This window comes from Myotis daubentonii, chromosome 18, assembly GCF_963259705.1.
Source record: "Myotis daubentonii chromosome 18, mMyoDau2.1, whole genome shotgun sequence".
Lineage (NCBI taxonomy): Eukaryota > Metazoa > Chordata > Mammalia > Chiroptera > Vespertilionidae > Myotis > Myotis daubentonii.
In genome coordinates, this window is record NC_081857.1 from 33,825,261 (window position 1) to 33,847,923 (window position 22,663).

Consider the following 22,663-nt stretch of genomic DNA (forward strand, 5'->3'; position numbering starts at 1 on the left):
CATACAACCATTTAGTAACAGAGCTGGGACCAGAAACGGATCTTCTTGAGTTTTAACTTAGACGTTTCTCTTCCTGAACTTTATTCATTTATTCTAAGAGCATGGATATAACAAAAATAACTACATGGATTTTAAATGTCTCCAATTTTTAAAAAACTGAATATTTTCTCTTAAGTTGCCAACAGTCTATGGTAAATCAAATATGTTGACTACTTATAATCCAAATTGATTCGAGAGAATGCTCAGTTCTAATTCTGCCCTCCTGAGGCCTCTTTATCCACCTAAACTTTTTCTATCTTTCAAAGCGAAGGGCAAGTGCAACTCTGAAGTTTTCTGCCATCATCCCAATAAGAATTAACCACTTTGTCTTCTGGGCTCTCATAGACTCAGCGTTTTCCAAACTTCAGGTGGAAACATCAGTGTGTAAATGCATCAGTTCAGTGGGTCACTCCCAGAAAGAGAAATAGAACAGATAACATCAGTGTGCATCGCACGCAGTGGTGGTAACATTACTTTGTGAAGCTTTTACTTCATGCACGTATGTGTGCTGGATTGCAGTATAAAATGTAGAAAGTGTGACAAGCTTGGAGGATTATAGTGAAAAACACGCACCTATATCCAGATAACTCTTTGAGGTTTGGGACTGTCCTCACCTTTCTATCCCTCATGCCCAACATACTACTTGGTGGGGACTCAGGAGATGAAGAGTTATTATTAGAAGAATGAAGAACAGGTAGGTTGGGGGGAAGCGAGTACTTGAATTAAGTATAACTTTCTTTAGTCTTCTTTACTTTGGATGTTAATATTAATTGTTTTCAACCCAGTATTTACCGCAACAAAGAACCTGCGTTTGGTATGTGTGTCTCCCAGTGACCTTCAATGTCCTCTGTGATGTGGTATAAATAACACTTCCTGCTAATGTTGCAGCTGTCATTCAAGGATCTTAAATTGCTCTAGGAGCAGGATCTGGTGTTGAGTGCCTGGCTCCACTTGGCAGGTGCTCGAGTTAGAACCAGGGACCAGCTGAAATCTCTGGGCTCCAGGCTGACGCCTCCCTCCCCTCCCACCCGCTCCTCCCACCCTCTCTTTCCCTCATCCCTTGTGGGGAGGAACCATTGACCCTGCCATTTCGTGAGCTTGTGTAACAGTAAACAGAGTTTGCAAACATTCCAGTGAATGAGAAGGTTGCTCTTTTATTTGGGCTGACTCTGATGTATAATATGGGGAGGGGGAGGGGTCATGGAAATAAAGACTTGATTTAAGCAACTCGGGGATGGAAAAGTCAGAGGAGAAAACTGTGAAGGAACTGATTAGAGGTTTAGGATCATCCAAGGAAATTAGAGACCCCCCTGGCTAGTAGCTCTTTAAGATCTGCACTTGATCCAAGGGGGCTATTTGCCTAGCTATGTGCGATATCCATTTTGTGTCCACTTGTGCATTTCTTCCTTCTGGCCACACTCCATCGGTTGTGTGTGTGTGTGGGGGGGGGGCCCCCGCGGGCACATATGTAAATCAGCCACCAGGAGTTTAAATACCACTCCTCCCCACTCCCCCCCAACGCCCTTCATTTCCTTCTCTTTTTTGTAGCCCTACCATCACCTTGAATTACTCCCATTCCCCATTTCCTGGAAGCTCCTCGGGGGTCACCCCCCTCTCTTTCCCCAGGAGCTGTTAACTGCCCACAGTTGGGCCTGGGAGGCTCTGGGCGGGTGGCAGCTTGGCGTCCTGGCTTGGAGTCAGGTTACACCACTTGTGTGTGTGTGTCTGAGTTCACGCAGCATGTTCCTCTGTCAGGGATTCCGCAAATATCTGCCGGAGGTAAAAAAGGAAAGTGCGCTGCGCTCCAGCACCCAGAGCCGTGAGCCCCGCGTCCCGTGTCCCCGCGAGCGCCAGGCACCAGGGCCATGTCGCCGCCGTAGCCTCCACCGCGCCCCGGCCGCTCGCTTCATGCCTCGGTGCAGCCGCACCACGTTCCTGGGGTGAAGGGGTGCCTGGGCATGCTCCTCCCCATGGGCAGCCCACCATGTCTAATGGATATCGCACTCTGTCCCAGCACCTCAATGACCTGAAGAAGGAGAACTTCAGCCTCAAGCTGCGCATCTACTTCCTGGAGGAGCGCATGCAGCAGAAGTATGAGGCCAGCCGGGAGGACATCTACAAGCGGGTGAGTGAGGGCAGGGGCGCCCCGATATCCCAGGCCCTTCCTGGCTCGCGCTGTGCGCACTAGCGAGGGAGGTGGGCCCCAGGCCTGGCCAAGCCCAGTTCCCCCCCTGAGAGAGGGAGCTGGATTGAACCAGAGGTTCTCAAACCGCGACAGTGTGTGTGTGGAACCGTGCAGAGCAATCGCCTTGGGAGCTGGTTAAAAGGTAGCTCACCCGGGATTCTGGCTTAGTCACCCGTGGGGGCACTGGGAAATTTGCATTTTAAAACAAGCCCCAAAGGTGACTCCGGGCTGCGTGTGGCTCTGGTTGGCCCCGTGGGGGCAGAGAATGATGCTGTGGAGAATAGGGCAGCCGCGGAGGGCACTTCTTTTCCTTGAGAAATTCATGTTCAGTTTTTTAAAAAATATATATATTTATTGATTTCATAGAGAAAGGAACAGGGAGAGAGAGAAACATCAATGATGAGAGAGAATCATGGATTGGCTGCCTCCTGCATGCCCCACACTAGGGAGACCAGAATCGAACCCTGACCTCCTAGTTCACAGGTGGACGCTCAACCACGGAGCCACACCGGCTGGGCTCCTGTTCAGTTTTGAAGATCGTTACGTAGAATAGTTTTAAATACAGAATCTTGGGCGTTTTCAGTCTTAGGAATAGGTAAGCTGAGCATGAAGAAAAGGTAGCAGCAGGCCTGCGGAGGGGGAGGGGAGAGGGTGGCTTCCCTGAACCACAGGGCTGTCTTGATTGACAGCTGAGTGACTAGGGTGGGGATTGGCTGAGTTGAGGGTGAGATGAGACAGCACCTTGCTAGAGGACATCAGGCTGTGGGGGTGCAAGGATTAAGCGTCCTGACTGGTTTCCACAACATTGGTTTCCACAGCCCTCTTAGTGTCTGTGCAGGCGCTGAAGGGGCCTGAGTGACCTGGAGCTGGTCTCGGGGGACTTTATCAGAGACCCTAAATCTCCAGCTGTTTACGCAGGAGACTGTGCAAATAAGACCCCTGTGCGCCCCTGGGACGCATCACAGGCTGCCCGATAGGGTCTTGGTCAGAGGGGTTCCTGGTGTCTCTGACACCCAAATGACTATTTGGTAAATCAACTAATGGGGACCGCCACATTGGGGGGATTTAGCCCCATTTTCTGTTTTTCCTGGATTTCCATGTTTCACTCTGAATTTTCCTGAAACTGGTCTAGATTCGCCTTTCGTCTTTTATATGGCTAGTGATGTGCCTCAAGGAGCCACCAGGGTCGAGGAGGATATTGCCAAGTGAGGGTTGTTGGCTCAAAGATATAGAGAGAGAGGGGGGAGGGTAAATGGCAGTATTTGCCTCAGGGTAGAAGTAGTGAATGAATTTGTTCACTGGAGCATTTTTCTATTAATTGCCCCCAAAGCAAGACAGAAGGAAGAATAGTTTCATAGATCATTTGAGGGGAAGATGTTGTTTTTCTTTAGCTTGAATCAACCGGATTGCTTGCATCGTTTGGTCTCACCCTCTGCTCTGATAGTCTCCAGTGAACACTTCGGGTGGGCTGTGCAGAGGCCCAGCTGTCCGGGAGAAGCGTGATTAAGATTAAAGGAGGGGGGGGGGGCGTGGTCACAGCACATTGTCACATGCAGAGGTGACAACCATTTTGTTCAACCAAAGTTGCCACTAGCCCCATTTAGGAAACGGGCATGGCTCTGTGTCCTCCTAATGTCAAGTACGGCGAAGTCCGGCAGCTACTGGACAGCACGATTGGAGGGATCTCAAACGACTGGGTCCCCTTCTCTCCCTTCTCACCAAATCTTCGTTCATTCCACCTGTCACCTGCTCATCCCATTTGTCTGTGACTTGGGAAACACTAAAGGCTTACGTTCAAATGCTCTTATGTAATGCTAACAATACATAAAGCCATTGTTAATCATTAGAAAAGAGGCTCCAAGATTTGTCATGCAGACTTTTCAGCTCTGAGTTAACTCACCTTTCACCTGGGAGATTTATTTTCTGCAACAAGTGAGACAAGGGCGGGTCAAGACACCCTCTGGTACCAGCTGCTTGTCAGGGAACTTTAGTTCAAAGTAATCAATATGTCATTGTGGGATATTTTGGGGGTGGCCTGTCTTGGGCCCCAGCAGTGTCTTAAGTTCATCCTTGTTGGTCACATCATGATTCCACGAGATTAGGTGGATTAAATAACAGCCATGTTGGCAAAGAGACATCAAGGGTGACATGCATTACATCATCACACGGTAAGTCAGGTCATTCAGATGGGAATTCAGAGCCCTGTTCGGTGACCCAACTTAGCTTGGTTTTTCTTTAGTGTTGGAAGGACACTTCTTTAAATAGAGTAAAAATATTAAATCACACCCAACTGAGTCAGAATCTGCAATAACTTGGGTGCTGCATGCATGGTTCTCTTAAATAAAACCAATGTTTGCGAAACATGTAATGTAAGTCTGTTGTGGATAGTAATTACTTTACACATTTCCACTACTTCAGATTCTGTTGAGATATTTGTATTAGGAGTGAAAATGACTGTCTTTAGGAGGGACAGTCAGGTTTTTTAACCCTGATGGCAGCAGGGGAGGGAAATAGGGGAAACTTTAGTAGAAAAGGACTGGAGAGAGGGTCCTGTCTTTCCAAGTGTCAAGTCATCCTTTAAGTAGTTGCTGTGCGAGAGACAAAAATAGATATAATTCATAAGGATTTTAATTAATTGTAAGAAGCTGTAAGAGAGTTATATAAAAACCTGGAAGTGTCAACTTCAAGGCAAGTAAATAAAGGAGTTAAAAGTTTCTCTCTTTCAAGCTGTTCAGAAAATTCAGAAATAATCTTAAGACTCATGCTAACTATGGACTAATAACATAGTATTAAATTATACCTAAAAATTTGTTTCTGTGAGACTGGTTACTTTTTGGCTGTTTTAACTATCCTTTAGCTTTAATTTTTGTAAATAATTAAAAAACACAAAAAAAAAATGGGCATATATCTACCTGATTAGGTACCACTGCCGCCTCTTGGTAGCAAATAGTAATTTGCCGGGAGCCGGTCCATCCTTGCTGTTTCAAGGGACCTGGCATATATGGCATATGGTTCTTAATATGTTTGCTCACCTTCTTGGCGCTGTGTTTTAACCAAGGTCACCTCTCCGAGAAAGGTTGAATCCCCAGGTAGGGATTTTCCCCTGAAGTTAGGGAGGGAATAAAACCCCTCAACTTAGTGCCAGGCGGGTAATTAATCACTTTAACTACGAACAATCATGCTTAAACTACATAATCTTTTCTCCCTGGAATGGAGATAAGAAACGCCCTAACCTTTGTAATAGAGATTGATAGGATTGAATCAACTGGTATAAATACAGTTGCAACAAGACAGCAAGAGACAGAACTCAGAACACAGAATTCAGAAGACAGAACTTAGAACACAGAACTCAGAACACAGAACTGAGAACACAGGGCTTGGAAGACAGGACCAAGAGAGACAGAGCCTAGGCACAGAATCTATAAAGAACGTTCTCTAGAGACAGAAGAACTTCGCTGGCGAGAGCATGCCGGAGGATCCTGGAGAGGGACTGGCCTCAGAGCCTAGAGACAGAGCCTAGCGGGAGAACATGGCAAGGGATCCTGGACTGAACCTGACTGCGGAGATTGGCAGGAGAACCTGACTGGAGAGCCTGGACAGAACCTGGCTGGAGAACCTAGCAAGGGAACATGGCCACAGAACCTGGCTGGAGACCCGAAGCAGAACCTCTCTGGAGATCGAGACCAGAACTTGGCTGGAGATTCTGGCTAGGCTGCTGATCAACTGACACTGTCTCCGTGTCATTCCTTCTTCGCCGACTCCGTCCACACCCTTGGGGACCCCTGGACCCGCTGGGGTTGGACCCCGGCAGTAATTGTAGGTTCAGTTTTTTGGGAAGATAGTTTTGAATGTGTCTTCCCAAGAAGAAACCATTACAGTACTGCTAGCTCCTGATTCTGGAGCGAAGTAAAGTGAGAAAGTGCTGTGACCAGCCCACAGCTGAGTATGGCCCACTCCTTCAGAGAGTGGCTTGTTGGCATTTCTGGACTGCAGCTGCTCTGGCAGATAATTTCTGGGTGGCAACTTGTTGATTTCCTCGTTGTTGTTGATTATCTAATACTGCATCTTCTCATGATAGCTGAGTGTGCCACCACTAGAAATATGTTCTGCCCTGAAATTAATGAAATCCACTGCTGTGTGGAAAACACCCAATCCACTGTGTTTCGCCTTATGATAGCTACTTGTTAAGCTTCTGTGAGTGTATTATTATGGTGCTTTAAAAAAGATTTAAGAGTGGAATTTAAAATCTGACAGATCCAAAAACAAAAATATCAGGGGAAGCTGAAGGTTGTCATCCGGGCCAGGTAGAGTCAGTGTTTAAATCTGGCATAATTGATGTTAGAAGGTTAAAGTGGATTTGGCCTTCAGATGGGAGTTGGAAGAGTTGTGTTCTCTTGTTCTTTGGCCCTTAAACTGCCTGATTTCTCTGAGCTATTGTTTCTCATCTTTGAAATCAAATGATATTTTTCCGGAGCAAACTTTGAAGTTTATGCATAGCATATTTATGCAGCTAGGTTTTTAAAATTGTGACAAACTAAGTACTGGTTTTACTTGCCTACCAGATTTTCATCATTTCTACTATTCAGCTGTCACTCTTAACATAGTAGTTAAGAGTTATGAACCAGTCCGGCTGGTGTGACTCGGTGGTTGAGTATCAACCTATGAACCAGGAGGTCTCCATTCGATTCCTGGTCGGGGCACATGCCTGGGTTGAGGGCTCAATCCCCAGTGTAGGGCATGCAGGAAGCAGCCGATCAATGATTCTCTCTCATCATTGATGTTTCTATCTCTCTCTAAACCTCTCCCTTCTTCTCTGAAATCAATAAAAAATATGTTTTTAAAAGAGAGTGAATAAATAAGAAAGGCTGGGTTTGCTAAATTTCTTTTTTTAACAAAATATTTTATTTAGCAACGGTACAAAGTCCTTTGCCTTTATGCAAATTATTATGACTGTGACTAATTATAATTCAAAATGTTTTATCATCTTGGTTTAATACTTTCTGATATAATTTGGTCTGGTTCTAAATTCAGCTTTTAAAAAAGTGAAGACCTCTCTCTCTTTTTGGTTGATCCTGCCTGCTTCCTTCGTTTCAGGGGAGAGATGAGCTTAGGCACAGTGTCCAGGAACGTGCTGCAGCGAACTTACAGATTTTCATGAGTGTGGAGGAAAACAGAGGGTCCGTGTGGGATGGAGAGGCTGCCACATTCTATCCTCATTCCCTCCCTCCTCACCTACACCTACCTGGAGCTATGTTGCCTGAGGATGGCGTCCGAAAGGACAATTGAGCTCTCAGCCCCATGATGAACTTCTGGAGCCTGATTTACTCTGATTCACGTTCAGTTATCCCCTTAACTACGACGTCCACCTAATTTATACTTCTGCATGAACTTATTACAAAGCCCCTTCTTAGTATTAGTTATGTCCATCCAGGCTTACACACTGATAGACATAGCATGATAGAGTTGAAAGAGGAGGCATTCTAAATTCCTGTCTCAAACGTTTCCCTTATTTGCGTTATCCCCTTGACCATTTGTTCACTCACATTTGCACAAATTGCCACATTCATACATTCATTCAAACATCTGTTGATTATCTGCTATATGCCAGCTACTGTGCTTGATGTTGGTAGAGAAAGATATTAACAAATAAAATGATATAATAAGGGCTTCCATATAGAGATACGAACAGATTGGTCTAGAGTACAAAGGAGAACAATAAAGTCCACCAGGAAAGGTCTTGCCAAATGTGTGAAGTTTGAATTGAATCTTGAAAGGTGATTAACACAGCAAGGAATGGGAGAAACATTGCAGGCAGAAGAAACAGCATATACAACCACACAGAACACTGAAAAAGCACGGTGTGTCAGCACACTCCAGGTCTTCAGTATGGCTAGCGCACGTGGTAAGGATTGTGGTGGTGGGAAGGTGAGACTGGAAGGTAAGCGGGGTACAGATCATGGAGAGCTTTGGGACTTATCCATTCATTCATTAATAAACATTAATTGGATACCTTCTATACTCTAAGTACTGTGCTAGAAGTTGGGGGTTCAAAATTGTAAAAGTGAGGGAGTGTGGTAAAAAGCAAAAATCGAGATGTGTACAAAGTTGGTCAATGGATGGTGCAGTGGAAAGAAAGGACTTTTGCCAGGAAAAAAGCCTAGAGACAAGAAAGCGCGTGATTCATGTGGAGAATAAAAGTGGTTTTGAGTTGATAAGTTTAAGTGGTAGGCATATAAAATAGGCTTTGAAGTATGCAGGACACAATCCTTTGTGCCATTTTAAAGAGTGTAGACTTTATCCTGAGGATGGTAAGGAGCCATTGATGGGCTTTAAACAGCTGGGAACCCCCAGATCCTTCTGGTGGGTGGGAAGAGGGGCTCCAGAAAGGGAGTGCAGGAAAGCAGGAGGACAGGCAGGCCAAACAAACTGTGGAGACAGTAAAAAGATCAGTAGCTGTCAGGGGGTTGGGGGGAGGGAGGGATGAATAGGCAGAGCAGAGAAAACTTTTAGGGCAGCAGAACTATTCTGTAGGATACTGTAATGATAGATATATGTCATACATTTGTCCAGACCTATAGAATGTACAACACCAAGGGTGAGCTCTAATGTACAACACTATGGACTTTGAGTGATGATCATGTGTCATTATAGGTTCATCAATTGCCACTCATGCCACTGTGGTGGGGAATATTGATGTGGGGGAGGCAGTGGGGGAGGACAGGGTATGTGGGAACTCTCTGTACATTCTGCCCAGTTTTCTGTGAACCTAAAACTACTCTAGAAAATAGTCTATTTTTAAATGCTAAAAAATTAAAGAAATTTTAAAGAGACAAAATGGGGGCCCATGGCAATAGGAATAGAGGGGAGGGAATTGATCTGGGAAATATTTAGGAGGTAAAACATCTGTAGGACTTGGTGGCTGATGGGATGGGAAGACTGAGGGGAAAGAATCAAGAAGACTGTCAGACCCAGCCAGGGCGCCTCCATGGTTGAGCATTGGCCTATGAACCAGGAGGTCATGGTTTGATTCCTGGTCAGGGCACATGCCCCTATTGTGGGCTCGATCCCCAGTAGGGGGTGTTCAGGAGGCAACCAATAGATGATTCTCTTCCAGTGATGTTTCTCTCTCTCTGGCTCTCTCCCTTCCTCTCTCTAAAATTAATTATTTTAAAGACTCTCAGGTTCCTGGCTAAGACAGGTCACTTTTTCTGGGCCTCTGCTTGTTTATGTGTAGAATGAGTGGGCAGGACCGGATCCATGCCAACATCCCTCCCAGCTCGAAGTTCTGTGATTCTGAACAGCCTCTTCTGGATACTCTCACCCTAGCTTAGGCAGTTGCCTCCCTTCTCCCAGTCTCTCAGCTCATGATGCCTCTCAGTGCAGGAGTTGCCTGCAGAGCTGAGATGGCTTTAAAACTGCCAGCCAGTGTCAGGAAAATTGGGTGCTGTTATCAGGTAGCTGGGGTTATAATTAGCTCAGTTGCTAGGGGAAAACTGAGATTCTGTAGGCATGGACTGCCAGAAGCAGCTTTCCCCTGCTGGTTGAACTGACTCCTTTGCAGGAACAAAGTGGATAGGGATGGAGTGTTTTCATGTGTTTTTAGAGGATTCAGTTTTTGCCTAGGACAGTGGTCGGCAAACTCATTAGTCAACAGAGCCAAATATCAACAGTACAACGATTGAAATTTCTTTTGAGAGCCACATTTTTTAAACTTAAACTATATAGGTAGGTACATTGTTATTAACTTAATTAGGGTACTCCTAAGGCTTAGGAAGAGCCACACTCAAGGGGCCAAAGAGCTGCATGTGGCTTGAGAGCCGCAGTTTGCTGACCGCGGGCCTAGGATATAGGATAGGCTGAAAGCAGAAAACAGGCTTGTGCTGGGGCTAATCAACATCTTCTGTGTGGTAGGAGGAGTGGGCAAAATTCTCTTGATCTGTATTTGGGTAGCTGGAAAGAGATTTCACATGATGGAGAGAAATAACTCACAGTTTAGAGCTAGAGATGATCTTGGAGGTGATCTATATAGCCCTTTCGCTTTTTAACAAATGTTTTTATCTTAAAATAATTTTAGACTTATAGAGAAGAGGCAAAAATAATATAAAGTGTTCTTCTATACCATTCATTCAGCCTTCCCTAATGAATAAGCCCTTTATTTTTAAAGATAAGGAAATTGAGGCCCCCAAATAGTAAAGTCACTTGCCCAAGGTCACACAGGTCAGGTTGGGACTAGAGTCCAGGAGGCCTGGCGACCTGTCTGGGTACTCGAAGTGACTTCCTTGGTCTTCAGCAAAGTTTCAAGACGTTTACATGCTTGCCAAAATTTAGACTTTCTTCCGCTTTGTGCTACTGGGCTAAAATGGAATACACACAGCAGGGGCTAGGGTAACTCATAGATAAAGATTCTGTACCCTGTGCCTGCTGCCAAAAGAACATATATAGTTCCTCAGCCTACATACGCCTTCCGTAGGGGTTTCATTTATGTCTCCAAAGCCACTGTGAACATTTTTTATCTCTGCTTCCTGCTCTGACCTTTGCCATCTCCTCTAAGCAAGTTCAAATTCACAACCTTCACAGTGAGATGAGGCTCTGTGATACGTGGAGAAGGCACGGAGTGGGGGCTGGGGCACACTGGAAAGAATCCACCCTATCATGTTAAACAGCAGCTAAGCCACCCACACACCAAAAGGCCTGGTACATGCTGTTCCCTGCAGAGCTAAGTAATGGTCCAGGTGGCTTTTTGCCAGGCAGCGTTAGAACAGACTTTGGGCCACACCGGGCAGTTATCATACCTGTTATTTGGAAACTTGGCTTGAAGAGGTTGGAAGTAAAATGAAAGGCACTGCCTGCCTTATAATGCCAGCTTTTCATCCCCAACCTCACGCAAGGTCCCACTGCGTGAAGGGCAGGAAGCCACCTCTATATGTACTCAGGGCCTTAGAAAGCCCTCATGGGGGTTTGAGGAAGAAGCCTGTTCTGGGGCCCCTGGGTAAGTGGAGGGAGTTGGCCAGCCTGCAGGCCATGACCTGGAGCTGCGAAAGGAGAGTCTGGGTCTGGGCCCTGGCTGAGGGCCAGAAGTAAGAAGTCCTTCCGGGTCACTTGTTCTGGGTAGGTTTCCAAGTTTCCTCTGAGGCCGCATAGTGGCTGCCCCTCTCAGAGTTCTCCGTTAGAGCCAGTCAAACTGAGTCGATGCTTTGTACTAAACATACATCTGGTCCTGCCCACCTGGTGCCACTCAACTGGTGACACAAGGCGCGCTGTCATCACTCTGCTCCCAAGTCAGGAACTCTGAGTCCAGAGCAGGATCCTGGGGTCTTCCAGGTACAGAAATCAGATGAAGGTGGTGGGACTCTGGGGCTCAGGTGAGCGGATCCCTTACAGATGGGGAGCGCCCTCTCTTCTGAGTCTGAGATGGGATTGTGAGGCCTCAGAGGATTCTTAGAGTCCAGTGGTTCTCAACCTTCTGGCCCTTTAAATACAGTTCCTCATGTTGTGACCCAACCATAAAATTATTTTCGTTGCTACTTCATAACTGTAATGTTGCTACTGTTATGAATCGTAATGTAAATATCTGATATGCAGGATGGTCTTAGGTGACCCCTGTGAAAGGGTCGTTCGACTGCCAGAGGGGTCGCAACCCACAGGTTGAGAACCGCCGTAAATATAGGCAGAAGGGTCATAACTGGTCCCTTCCAGCCTCTGCCAAGCTGGGAAGGAGAGCAGAGGGGTCCCTTCCGTCAGGGAAAGCTTGGATGTAGAGGGGCCACATAAGGGCTTGCCTGAAGTGCTGCAGGTAGAGGGTGATCAGGAGATGGTAGTTAGAACTGGAACTCCGCCTCAGGCTTTCTCCACCCTCAAGTCCTCATTTCCAAATTGCTCTCTCATCTCTTTTATCTCCTGTTTCCCTACTTCTTCAAGGCGTGTGAGAGTATGTCCCCCGTGCCTCAGAGTCTTGACATAAGATGTAAGAAAAGAAATGATCAGGAGGAAAACTCCTCTATCCTTTCTAGGCTACTGCTCTCCAGAAGTTTCCAGAGCCAGATCCTGTCCCTCCTTCTTGTATCACTGTTCTCCCCCATTTTGGGGCCCTTTCTGTCCTTCTTTGTCCCATATCCTGTCTCTTTCCCCTCAATTTCGCATAAATGCTAAATGCTTCCCATTTAAACCCCCTTGGAGAAGGAAATCCATTTAGTGTTACTGCAGGCCAGGCTCTATGCTTTGCATTTTATACATATTTAATCTCAAGCCCATAATAGCCCTGTGAAGTTGGTGTCTTGTCCTCATTTTTTTCATAGGGCCAGGTTTGCCATCAGCAGCCCCAGCAGCTACATGGCCTGATTCTTGAGTTAATCAAGGCCTTGGCACATCCTTTAGAATTAAAAGTTAGTCCCTCTTTCAAATGCAAATGATGCTTTTTAGTGACTAACTCTACATTGTATTAAGGCCTGACCAAAGAGAAAAGAAAGAGTTCTAGTGAACCGATATCTATTTTCATAGTGGCTTTCACCAAGACTGTGACCGACTGTGACCGGAAGGGGTGGCATTATCTCACTGATCTATCTGCAGTAAAAGGTGGCATTGACCTCATTTGTACTTGTGAAACAGGTGCAAATTGCTATGTAGAATGTAATAGAAAACCGTGCTATCCTTATACCCATGCACTGCCCTGAGTCTGGTATGGGAACTCCAGAAATACAGAGGAAATTAGGAAATATTCAAACCAACATACAAATTAGAAAATGAGGTTTATGAGAAAAGGGCAATGGAATTGGGATTATTAATTCGGGGAAGAAAAAACTTAAAGGTGACCTAGTAGTAGTCTCAGCCTGTGACAGATGATCAGCTATGCTCTGTGTCTGATGAGAGTAAGAGTAAGTTGATCCTAATTTAAACATAAGCATTTAGGCCTCATTTATAAAAATATTTTTGACCACCTACTATGTTCCAGGTGCTATTGGAAGCGTTTGGAATATTGTATCAATGAACAAAATAGATAAGCATCACTAGCCTCATGGAATTTATATTCTACCTTGAGAAGACAGACAATGAACAACAAATACTTAGAATATTGGAAAGTGATTAAGTCCTCTTCAGAATAAAAAGAAAAACATAGAGCAGGGTAAGCGAGTCAGAAAGTGTAAGAGTGGAGGGCAGGTTGCAGTATTAAAAAGTGGTCAGGGGAGGCCACATTTAGAGAGTGATTTTAAACACACACACACACACACACACACACACACACACACACATTCCTTACTTCAGTTTATGTGGGCCAGCACTCCAGAAACAGCTTAGCTGAGTTGTCTGTTTAGCACTTCACTAGGCTACAGAGCAGGTATTGGCTGGGCTGAGTTATCTGGAGACATGATGGTGAAGAATCTGCTTCTGGGCTCACTTGGGTGGTAGGACTAGAGGTCCCAACTTCCTGATGGATGTTGGCAAGAGGCTGGCCACCGTTCCTTGAAGCCACCCACTACCCTTTGCCATATGGGCTTTTCCACATGGCAACTTGCTTCACCAAGTCAGCAGGGAGAGGCGCTAGAGCAAGTCTGCTACCAAGACAGTCTTAAGGCTTAACATTGTCAGAGCAGTGACAGTCCCTACCTTTGTTATATTTATTGGGTGGAAGCAAATTACACATGCTGCCCATAATCAAGGGGAGGGAACTATACAAAGGCATGAACACCAGGAGGCCGATATCATGGGAGCCGTGTTAGAGTCTGTCCACCCCATAATCGTCCCACTTTTTTTTTTTTTTGCAGAGATGGCATGGGAAGGGAAGTAAATAACATGAGAGTGACCAATAGAGGAAGATGTGTTCCTAGGTTCTACCTTCACAGCATTTATAACTGTCAACATGGTGGTCTCCATGTTGAGTTCCTTACTCACCCTTTGTACTTGGCTATTTGCATTGACATTTCCTTTATCATATCTTTCTTTACATCTTTTTGTTTAAATCAACTTTATTAAGTATACAGTTTGATGAGTTTGAACAAATATATACATCTATGCAACCACCACCACACAATAGAGATATAAAGTATTTTATGACCCCCAAAATTATATGTCCCATTTGTATCAACCCTGTCACACCACTGACTGTAAGAAACCATTGATCTACTTTCTGTCTATGGCTTAGTTTTATCTATTCTAGAATTTCATGTAAATGGAAGCATACAGTATGGATTCTGGTGCCTGGCTTCTTTTACTTAGCATAATGATTTTGAAGTTCATTCGTGTTGTGTCACTAGTTCATTCTTTTTTATTGCTGAGCAGTATTCCATTGTTTGAATATAATGCAATTTGTTTATCCGTTCACCTGCAGATGAGCATATGGGTTTTGTGCAGTGACTAGCTATTAGGAATAAAACTGCTCTAAACATTCATGCACAAGTCTTTGTTTTATTTCTTGTGGGTAAGTACCCAGTAGTGGAATTGCTAGGCCATATCATAAACATACATTTCAATTGATAAGATGCTATTTCCCAAAGTGGCTATGCTATAGAAAATGTCTTTTTAAAGCAATGCCTTAAAGGACATGAGGATGTTAGCAAGCAGATAACTAGGAGAAGAACATTCCAGGGCAGCCATGGAGCCTGAAGCAGCATGAGAAGGTGCAAGAATGCTGAGAGATGAGGCCCTAGAGCAGTGGTTCTCAATCTTCCTAATGCCGTGACCCATTAATACAGTTCTTCATGTTGTGGCGACCCCCACTTTCATTGTTACAAATTGAACATAATTAAAGCATAGTTATTAATCACAAAAACAATATGTAATTATATATGTGTTTTCCAATGGCCTTAGGCGACCCCTATGAAAGGGTCGTTCTACCCCCAAAGGGGTTGCGACCCACAGATTGAGAACCGCTGCACTAGAGGTAGTGGAGCTGATGCAGATCAGATAGGCCCTCATAGATAATTGTAAAGACTTTGGCTTTAACTCTTATTGATAAGGGAAGCCATTTAAAGGTTTTGAACAGAGCAGTGACCTAATAATGAGAGTTCTATCTGAATTTTGAAAAGATCTCTGTGGACTGACAGTTGGCAGAGGGGAGTAGAATTGGGGAACTGGGTGAAACAGGTGAAGAGATTAAGAAGTACAAATTGGTAGTTACAGAATAGTCACAGAGATGTAAATGACAGCACAGGGAATATAGTCAGTAATATCAAATAACTATGCATGGTGCCAGGTGGGTACTTGAAATATTTGGGGGATCACTCTCTAAAGTACATGATTATCTAACCACTATTCTGTACATCTGAAACTAATACAGAATAATATTGAGTATAAACTATAATTGAAAAAAAAATTTTTAAGTTCACTGTGATTATGATATTGAGAAAAGGCTGTAGAAGGGAAAGGGTAGAAGCCAGGAAGGGCTGCTGGGAAGCTATTGATTGCAGTAATCCACATAGGAGGTAATGGTGATCAGACCAAGGTAATAGCAGTTGATGGGGGGAGAGATGGTGAAGGTGGCACCAGGAGGATTTGCTGATGAAGGGATGGATGTGGAATATGAGAGGAAAAAAGGAATTAAGGAAGACTCAGGGTCAAAGTCCAAGCAACTGGAAGGATGGAGTTGCCATAATTAAAATTGGGAAGGCTATATGTGTGAGGGTGGGGTGGGGAGCAGGTGTGAGGGTGGGGAGTGGGATTTCAATTTTGGACATTCTGTGTTTGGGATATTTGTTGGACATTTGCAGTGGAAATATCAAGCAAGCAGTTGAATTTATGTCTGAAGTTTTATTTATCCAATTTATTATGGATAATGCATTGGACTGGAGATATAAAATTTGGGTGTTGTCAGCATATAAATAGTATTTAAAGCTGTATAAGATCACCAGGGAGTTAGAATTACCAATAGGGAAGAGAAAAGGACCAAAGACTTAACCCTGGGTCACTCAAACATTAATAGAAGAACCAACAAAGGAGATAGAAAAGATGCGATTGGTGAAGTGGGAAGAAAACCAAGAGTCTGGAGTCATGGAAACCAAGTAAAGAAAGTACATAATGGCTTAGCCAGTTGAGTGTCAATCTATGAACCAGAAGGTTATGGTTCAATTCCTGGTCGGAGGAACATGCCCTGGGGTTTTGGGCTCGATCCCCAGTGCGGGGTGTGCAGGAGGCATCTGATCAACGATTGTCTCTCATCATTGATGTTTCTATCTGTTTCCCTTCCTCTCTGAGATCAACAAAAATATATTTTTTAAAAAAGAAAGTATATAATGGAAGAGGGTGGGATCAACCTTTTGAACTGCCGCTGATAGCTCAAGTAATATGATGACTAAGAATTGACCTTTGGCTTGGCCTGCATGGCTCAGTGGTTGAGCATTGTCCTATGAATCAAGAGGTCACGGTTTGATTCCCAGTCAGGGCATATGCCACGGTTGCGGTTGTGGGCTCGATTCCCAGTAGGGGGCGTGCAGGAGCCAGCCAATCAATGATTCTTTCTCATCATTAATGTTTCTATCTCTCTCTCCCTCTCCCTCTTTTCCTCTCTGAAATCAATTTAAAAATTTTTTTTAAAGAATTGATCTTTGGATTGAACAACACAGATGCCACTAGTGATCTTGCTTAGAGTAGTTTGATGGACTGGTGGGGGCAAAGCCTGATCGCAGAAGGAATAACAGAAACTGAGAGGAAAAGAATTGGACTCAATGAGTACAACAGGTCCTATTTAGGAGTTTTGTTGCAAAGGAGGACAAAGAAATTGGACAGTCACCAGTAAGGGGTTTATAGAAGACTTTTTAAATAAGATAGATGAATAATAGCATGTTTATATACCAATGGAATTTTCCAGTAGAACGTGAAATATTGGTGAAGAGAAGGAGAGAGTTTCTGGATGGTTCTTTTGAGAGGCAATGCATAAATGGGATGTTTGGCTTTAGGTGGGAGCATGGATAGTTGGCCTGTGGTCCAAAGTGGAGAGACAGAGTATGTGAGCTCAGATGCCTGTGGACGGACAGATACGGTGGGAGAAGACTGTCAAGAGTTTTCTTCTAGCATTTCAGGATTCTCAAGGAGGTAAAAAGCAAGCTTGTAATACTTTAAACAATAAATTTTTTTTTAAAGGGAAAAAAAGCAAGCTTATTCTCCCACTGTGTATTTTCAAACATGCTCCTAGAGTGAGTCACTCTCCTTCATGTGTGCTAATCCCTGCTGACATATCCTTGCTCACACCTGGAATACCCCTATCCGTTTTCTCTGCTTATCTAAACCTTTCTCAGGTTTCAGAGTCCAAGTCAGATTCTACCTGCTCAGGTGGGCCTGTCCTTATCACACTGCCTGAAATCCTCTTTCACTCTCTGTGCTCTTCCAGCAACTACAGTTGAGATGCATTATTTGGCCAATGTTATTGAATTCCTGGCTGCCAACTATCTTTCCACATATACAGTCCTTGTCCCTCCTTTTGGATTATGAACACTTTGTGGGGTGGATTGATCTCAAACTTCCTCTGTAGCCTTCAACATAATCTTCAACATTGTTGAGCCTATAACAGAAGCTCAGAAAGTGTGTGTTGATTGTTTGCAAACACCCTGAAGGTTGCAAGGGAGGCTAATCTGTGCAGAAAAAGAGGAAGAGCAGACACCTTTGCATCCTTTGCTATCTCCTCCACCTGGGAGGCCCAGGATCTGTGCTTTGGAGGAGAACCCTCATCTCTTCCTGGAACCCAGCAGCCTCTCCAAGAGAAAGATTGGTAGAAATAGAGGGCAAACACATTGAGGAATGAAATAGGTAAGAAGAAGAAATTCTTGTGGGAGGGGGGGCGGTAAGAGATCAATCAAAGGACTTGTATGCATGCATAAACGCATCACCAAAGGACACAGACAGTAGCGGGGTGAGGGCCTGTGCTGGGGGGTGGGAGTGGGTGGGGAGAGGTTAATGGGGGGAAAAGGAGACATATGTAATACTTTCAGCAATAAAAAAATTTTAAAAAGAAAAAAGAGGAAATTATTGACAGTAAGAATTTCTTAAGAGTGGGCTCTGGCCTAGCCAGATTGGCTCAGTAGATAGAGCATGAGCCTGCAGACCATAGGGTCCCCGGGTTTGATTCTGTCAAGGGCATATACCTTGGTTGCAGGCTCCTCCCTGGCCCGGGCCCTGTTTAGGGCTTGTACAGGAGGCAACCTATCAATGTGTTTCTCTCACATTGATGTTTCTCTCTGTCTTTCCCTCTCTCTTCCACTCTCTCTAAAAGATCAATGGGAAAAATATCCTCGGATGAGGATTAATCCCCACCCCCACCCCCCAAAAAGAGTGAGTTCTGTTTTATTTTGAACAAATTCACTCATCTGATAAAGATGTAATCGTCTTCTATGTATGGGCACCATGCTAACAACAGTGGGGATACGGTGGTGAGAGAATAGAGGGGTTCTTGTCCTCCTGATACTCATCGTAGTGCCTGAACATAGTTTGAGTAGGCCTGGGACCTGACCCCTCCTCATGCCATGCTTGCTACCACTCGTCTCGTTTTGCTTCACTTATAATGAGCTGGAGTCACGTCTGTGTTTTGTTGGTTGCTGAATGCCATCATCCCATGAAACGCTAAGATTCTCCTGTACCACAGGATTAGTGTAATGCAGGGCAGAGCGTTTTCCGTGTGATGTACCGAGAGCTAGTGCACCTTTCTCCTAACATCTTATAGAGCAGTGCTGTCCAGTAGAAATACAATGTGAGCCACAGACGAAATTTAGAAATTTCTAGTGGTCATATTAAAAGAAAAGTTTTTTTTTAAAAAGTGAAATTAATGTTAATAATGTCTTTAAAATATTACTTCGGCATGAAATGAATATTTAAAAATCGAGAGTGTATATTCTTTCGTTGTGGTTGGCCTTTGCAATCAGTGTGTACGGAGTCTTTGAAGTCCTTACAGCATATCTCAGGTTGGACTGGTCACATCTCAGGGGTTCAGTAGCTACAGGTGGCCTGTGGCCGCCGCCCTGGATGGCAGAGCTGTAGAACCTACAGTCTTAAGTGCTGTGCCTGGTCCCAAACAGAAGCTCAGCCTCAGAAGAGCTGACTGATCAGAGGGCCTGGCTGCAGGACACAGCTAGGCTTTCCAGGAGGAGTGGCTTAGACTCCAGTGTGGAGTGTAAGCTTCAGGGTAAGAAACACCGTCCTACACTTTGCAGGACACCAGTCAGTGGCTCTGTCCTTTTTGAAAAATAAAAGCAAGTGAGCTGAATTTGGGGATAAATGTCAGATCACGTTAGACAACCTGGACACTTTTTTAAAAATTTATTTTTATTGATTTCAGAGAGGAAGCGAGAGGGAGAAAGAGATAGAAACATCAATGATGGGAGAGAACCATTGATCAGCTGCCTCCTGCATGCCCGCTACTGGGGATTAAACCCCAATACCAGGCATGTGCCCTGATTTGGAATCAAACTGTGACCTCCTGATTCATAGGTCAACGCTCAACCACTAAACCACTCTGACTGGGCAACACAAATCATTTAAAAACATTTAGTAGGCTGTATGTTTCCTGTGCACCAATTTGTCTATAGAAAAATTAGTACAGTTGTTATATTTTTTAACTTCATAGTCAATTTCTACTTTGTTACTTCCAGTTCTAAACCTGCTGCCCAGAGAGAAGCCAGGCAGAGCTCAGGATGGTTCCCTGAGCTCCCCTTCCAGACTAGCTGAGGACCCAAGTCATTCTGAGCATCCCCCTCTCAGCCCCGTGCGTGGGGCTGGGCTCCCGTCCGCACACAGGTGGCCTGGGGATTGCAGGGCTCTCGCTTCGCCCCGGCTTTCTCAGGAGGCCTGCACTTTGCTAAATTAAGCCCCGCCAGGCCTATTTGTGGACCCAGAGGCTCCAGCCAAGTGAGAGAGATGCGTCCAGCTACGGAATGTTCTGGGAGGGAGAGAAACACTGAGATCATTGGTATTTATGTACAGTTTCTCACTTGCCAGATCAACAGAGGCTTCAGGGACTCAACCTAGATTTTAACAGAGTGGCCACGGGGGACAGTTGAAGTGCAGAGCAGTGTGGACACCAAAGCAGTGTGTATACGAAGACCTCTGAGCTCAGTCTAACTGAACAAGCCCCAGACACCTCAATGCCCCCCCCACACACACACTTTGTAACAGACTTTATTTTTAGAGCAATTTTAAGTTCACAGCAAAATTAAGCCAAATATACAGAGATTTCCCATATACCTCCTGCCCCCCCAACATACACAGCTTCCCCATCATCATAGTCCAAAAACATCTCATTTTAATTTTCTTGGGTTCCTACAGTTAGTGTTGACCAGAAATAGCTCTCTATCTTATGACTCATGCATCTAACTACCTGTGGGGAAAGTAACATTTCACCAGATTATGTAACCAGACAACCGAGGGGTCTGGGCTGTCTGTCACTACTTGAGCCAATTAAGCAGAAACGGGGTTGAATCATATATGAGCATTTATTCTAGTAATGCTGGCAGTATGGGAGAGCAGCAGGTCACCCACAAAAATCTGCTCTGCAGCCCCCCATAGGCCAGCTGCTCATATTGGGTAGAAGGACGAAGATTACGTGGGAAAGTAGGAATTACAGGCATGGGGAAGCGGGCATGGGGATGATCATTACAGGTTACAAGTCATGCAGGCTGGAGGGGATTCTCAGAGGGCAAGTGTCTCCGGGTGCCCCGGCACCAGATTACAGGTGATGGGGCGGGGAGGGGCGGTTGTAAAGTGCCTCTGGGACTGGATTGTTTCAGCCACGAGGTCATAAATCTTTCCATAATGATAGACAGCTCTCCAAACAGGAGGATGGACTGCATTCCGATGTTAGCTCCCATATTCCAGGGTGTACAACTCTCAGCCACGTAAAAATGTGCTTTCTCTAATCAGAAAAGAACAATCATGGTTAACAGAGCATGATTAATATTTCTTATAGTTATAGTTGGTTTCCAATATTCTATTTCTGCCCCTAACACCTACTCTGTGTCAGATATTTTCACTGTATTTTCTCATTTAATTTTCACAATATTCCTCAAAGGTAGTTATTAGCACTCGAAAAAACAAAAACTTGGGTTAAGCTATTTACCTCTAGAATACAGAGGTTGAACTGTATGGAACTATGTGGAACTGTGAAAAGTGGCTGAAGATCTGTACTTTCCGGTGATTCAACCTAATAGAATGTGAGCGAGCTAGTACTTTAGTCCTGAAGGCTACACTCTTTGCCTTGTACCATATGCTGCCCTAAGTACCAGATTCTTTCTTTCCCCTTGGCAGTGCGGTAGTTTCAGACTCATGTCTCTCACCCCCTAAAATATTAGGACTAGGGAGCCAAGAGGAAGGGCAGCCCCAGGTCTGACATATGTTGAGTTGGGTCTAGGGGTGTATTTCTCTGGAGGCGAAAGCTGGTATTGCAGGGTGGGCCTCTATTGATTTGTGTATCTGCTGCTATTTACAGCTGCCATGTGTGTGCCGTACACTATCTGATTCTAGATCCTTTCTGTTTATCACACTAATCATCTGCTTAATTGCCCCCATAGGCTGTAAATTCCCCGAGGACTGTGATTGTGTCTCCTCCTTCTTTCTAGTACCTATTAGAGTGAGTACCTTGCACATCCAAAGTTGGTGCTTCATAAATATTTGATCAAAAAAGAAGTAAACCAATGCTACCATCTCACAAGCCACCCTGTCTTCTGCCCAGTGAGCACCCTTTCTCCTTCTTTCTGTCTCTCCCCTGTGTCTGTTCATACACCTGACCTCCGTACCGCCTTCCAACTCATTCACAGCTCAGTGTTTCCTCGGATGTGACTGTGTCTGCTTGGGCTGGGAAGAGAATGGTATTTCAGGCCCCTACGAAGGACTGACATGGGTTGGGCTTGAAGGAGAGACCTGAATAGAGAAACTTTGCCATTTGGATGTGGATCCTTGTATTATGTATTGTATGACCTGAAATTTTCCACTTGGGTTTTTTCCATCCCTTTGGGGGCCTGGACATTAAAGCAGGCTCTGGCCGGGAAGTGCCCTGGCCGCGTAGAGTCCTCTGGGTACAGAGACTGTGGACACTGCCCTGCTGTCCTTTCCCTGGCAATGAAGGACGCTTGTCACATGTTGGGGCAACCTAGGTGTCTCCTGTGGGGCTTAACTGCGCTCGTAGGAGACAGTGAACTTGGAATCTAGGAAGGCAGAAATTTCACCTCGGAGTAAAGTCTTTCCTGTATCATAGGGTCTACGGGCTGTTAAAAATCAAAACCAACCCAGCACATTTGAAGATCTCATTGGCTTTATTAAGCGACTCATGAGTCAGGCAGCGTCCCGCCTAGCAACTAGAGGGATGATCCCAGGGTTGTACAAAATGAAAGCTTTTTACAGGAAGAAGGGGAGGGAAGGGAGCTGATAAAAGGAAAGGACTATTTTTAGACCACTGACATTTTCTTTTGGGAGCTGGGGGACAGCAAGGGTTTTTATCCTGCAGATTGCCTCTTCTCAATATGGGGCATG

At 44.9% G+C, this 22,663-nt stretch overlaps 1 protein-coding gene across 11 annotated transcripts in view; it reads left to right on the forward strand.

Annotated features, from left to right (window-relative positions):
* The window catches only part of LOC132220444 (myomegalin-like), a 154,572-nt gene that overhangs the window by 47,052 nt on the left and 84,857 nt on the right, over positions 1–22,663 (forward strand). For 9 of the 11 annotated variants that reach the window (XM_059673541.1, XM_059673531.1, XM_059673524.1 and 6 more), the window contains one exon: positions 2,054–2,164. In XM_059673541.1, coding sequence (XP_059529524.1) covers positions 2,054–2,164 — 111 coding nt within the window. The other 2 variants (XM_059673542.1, XM_059673547.1) reach the window with 2 other exon arrangements.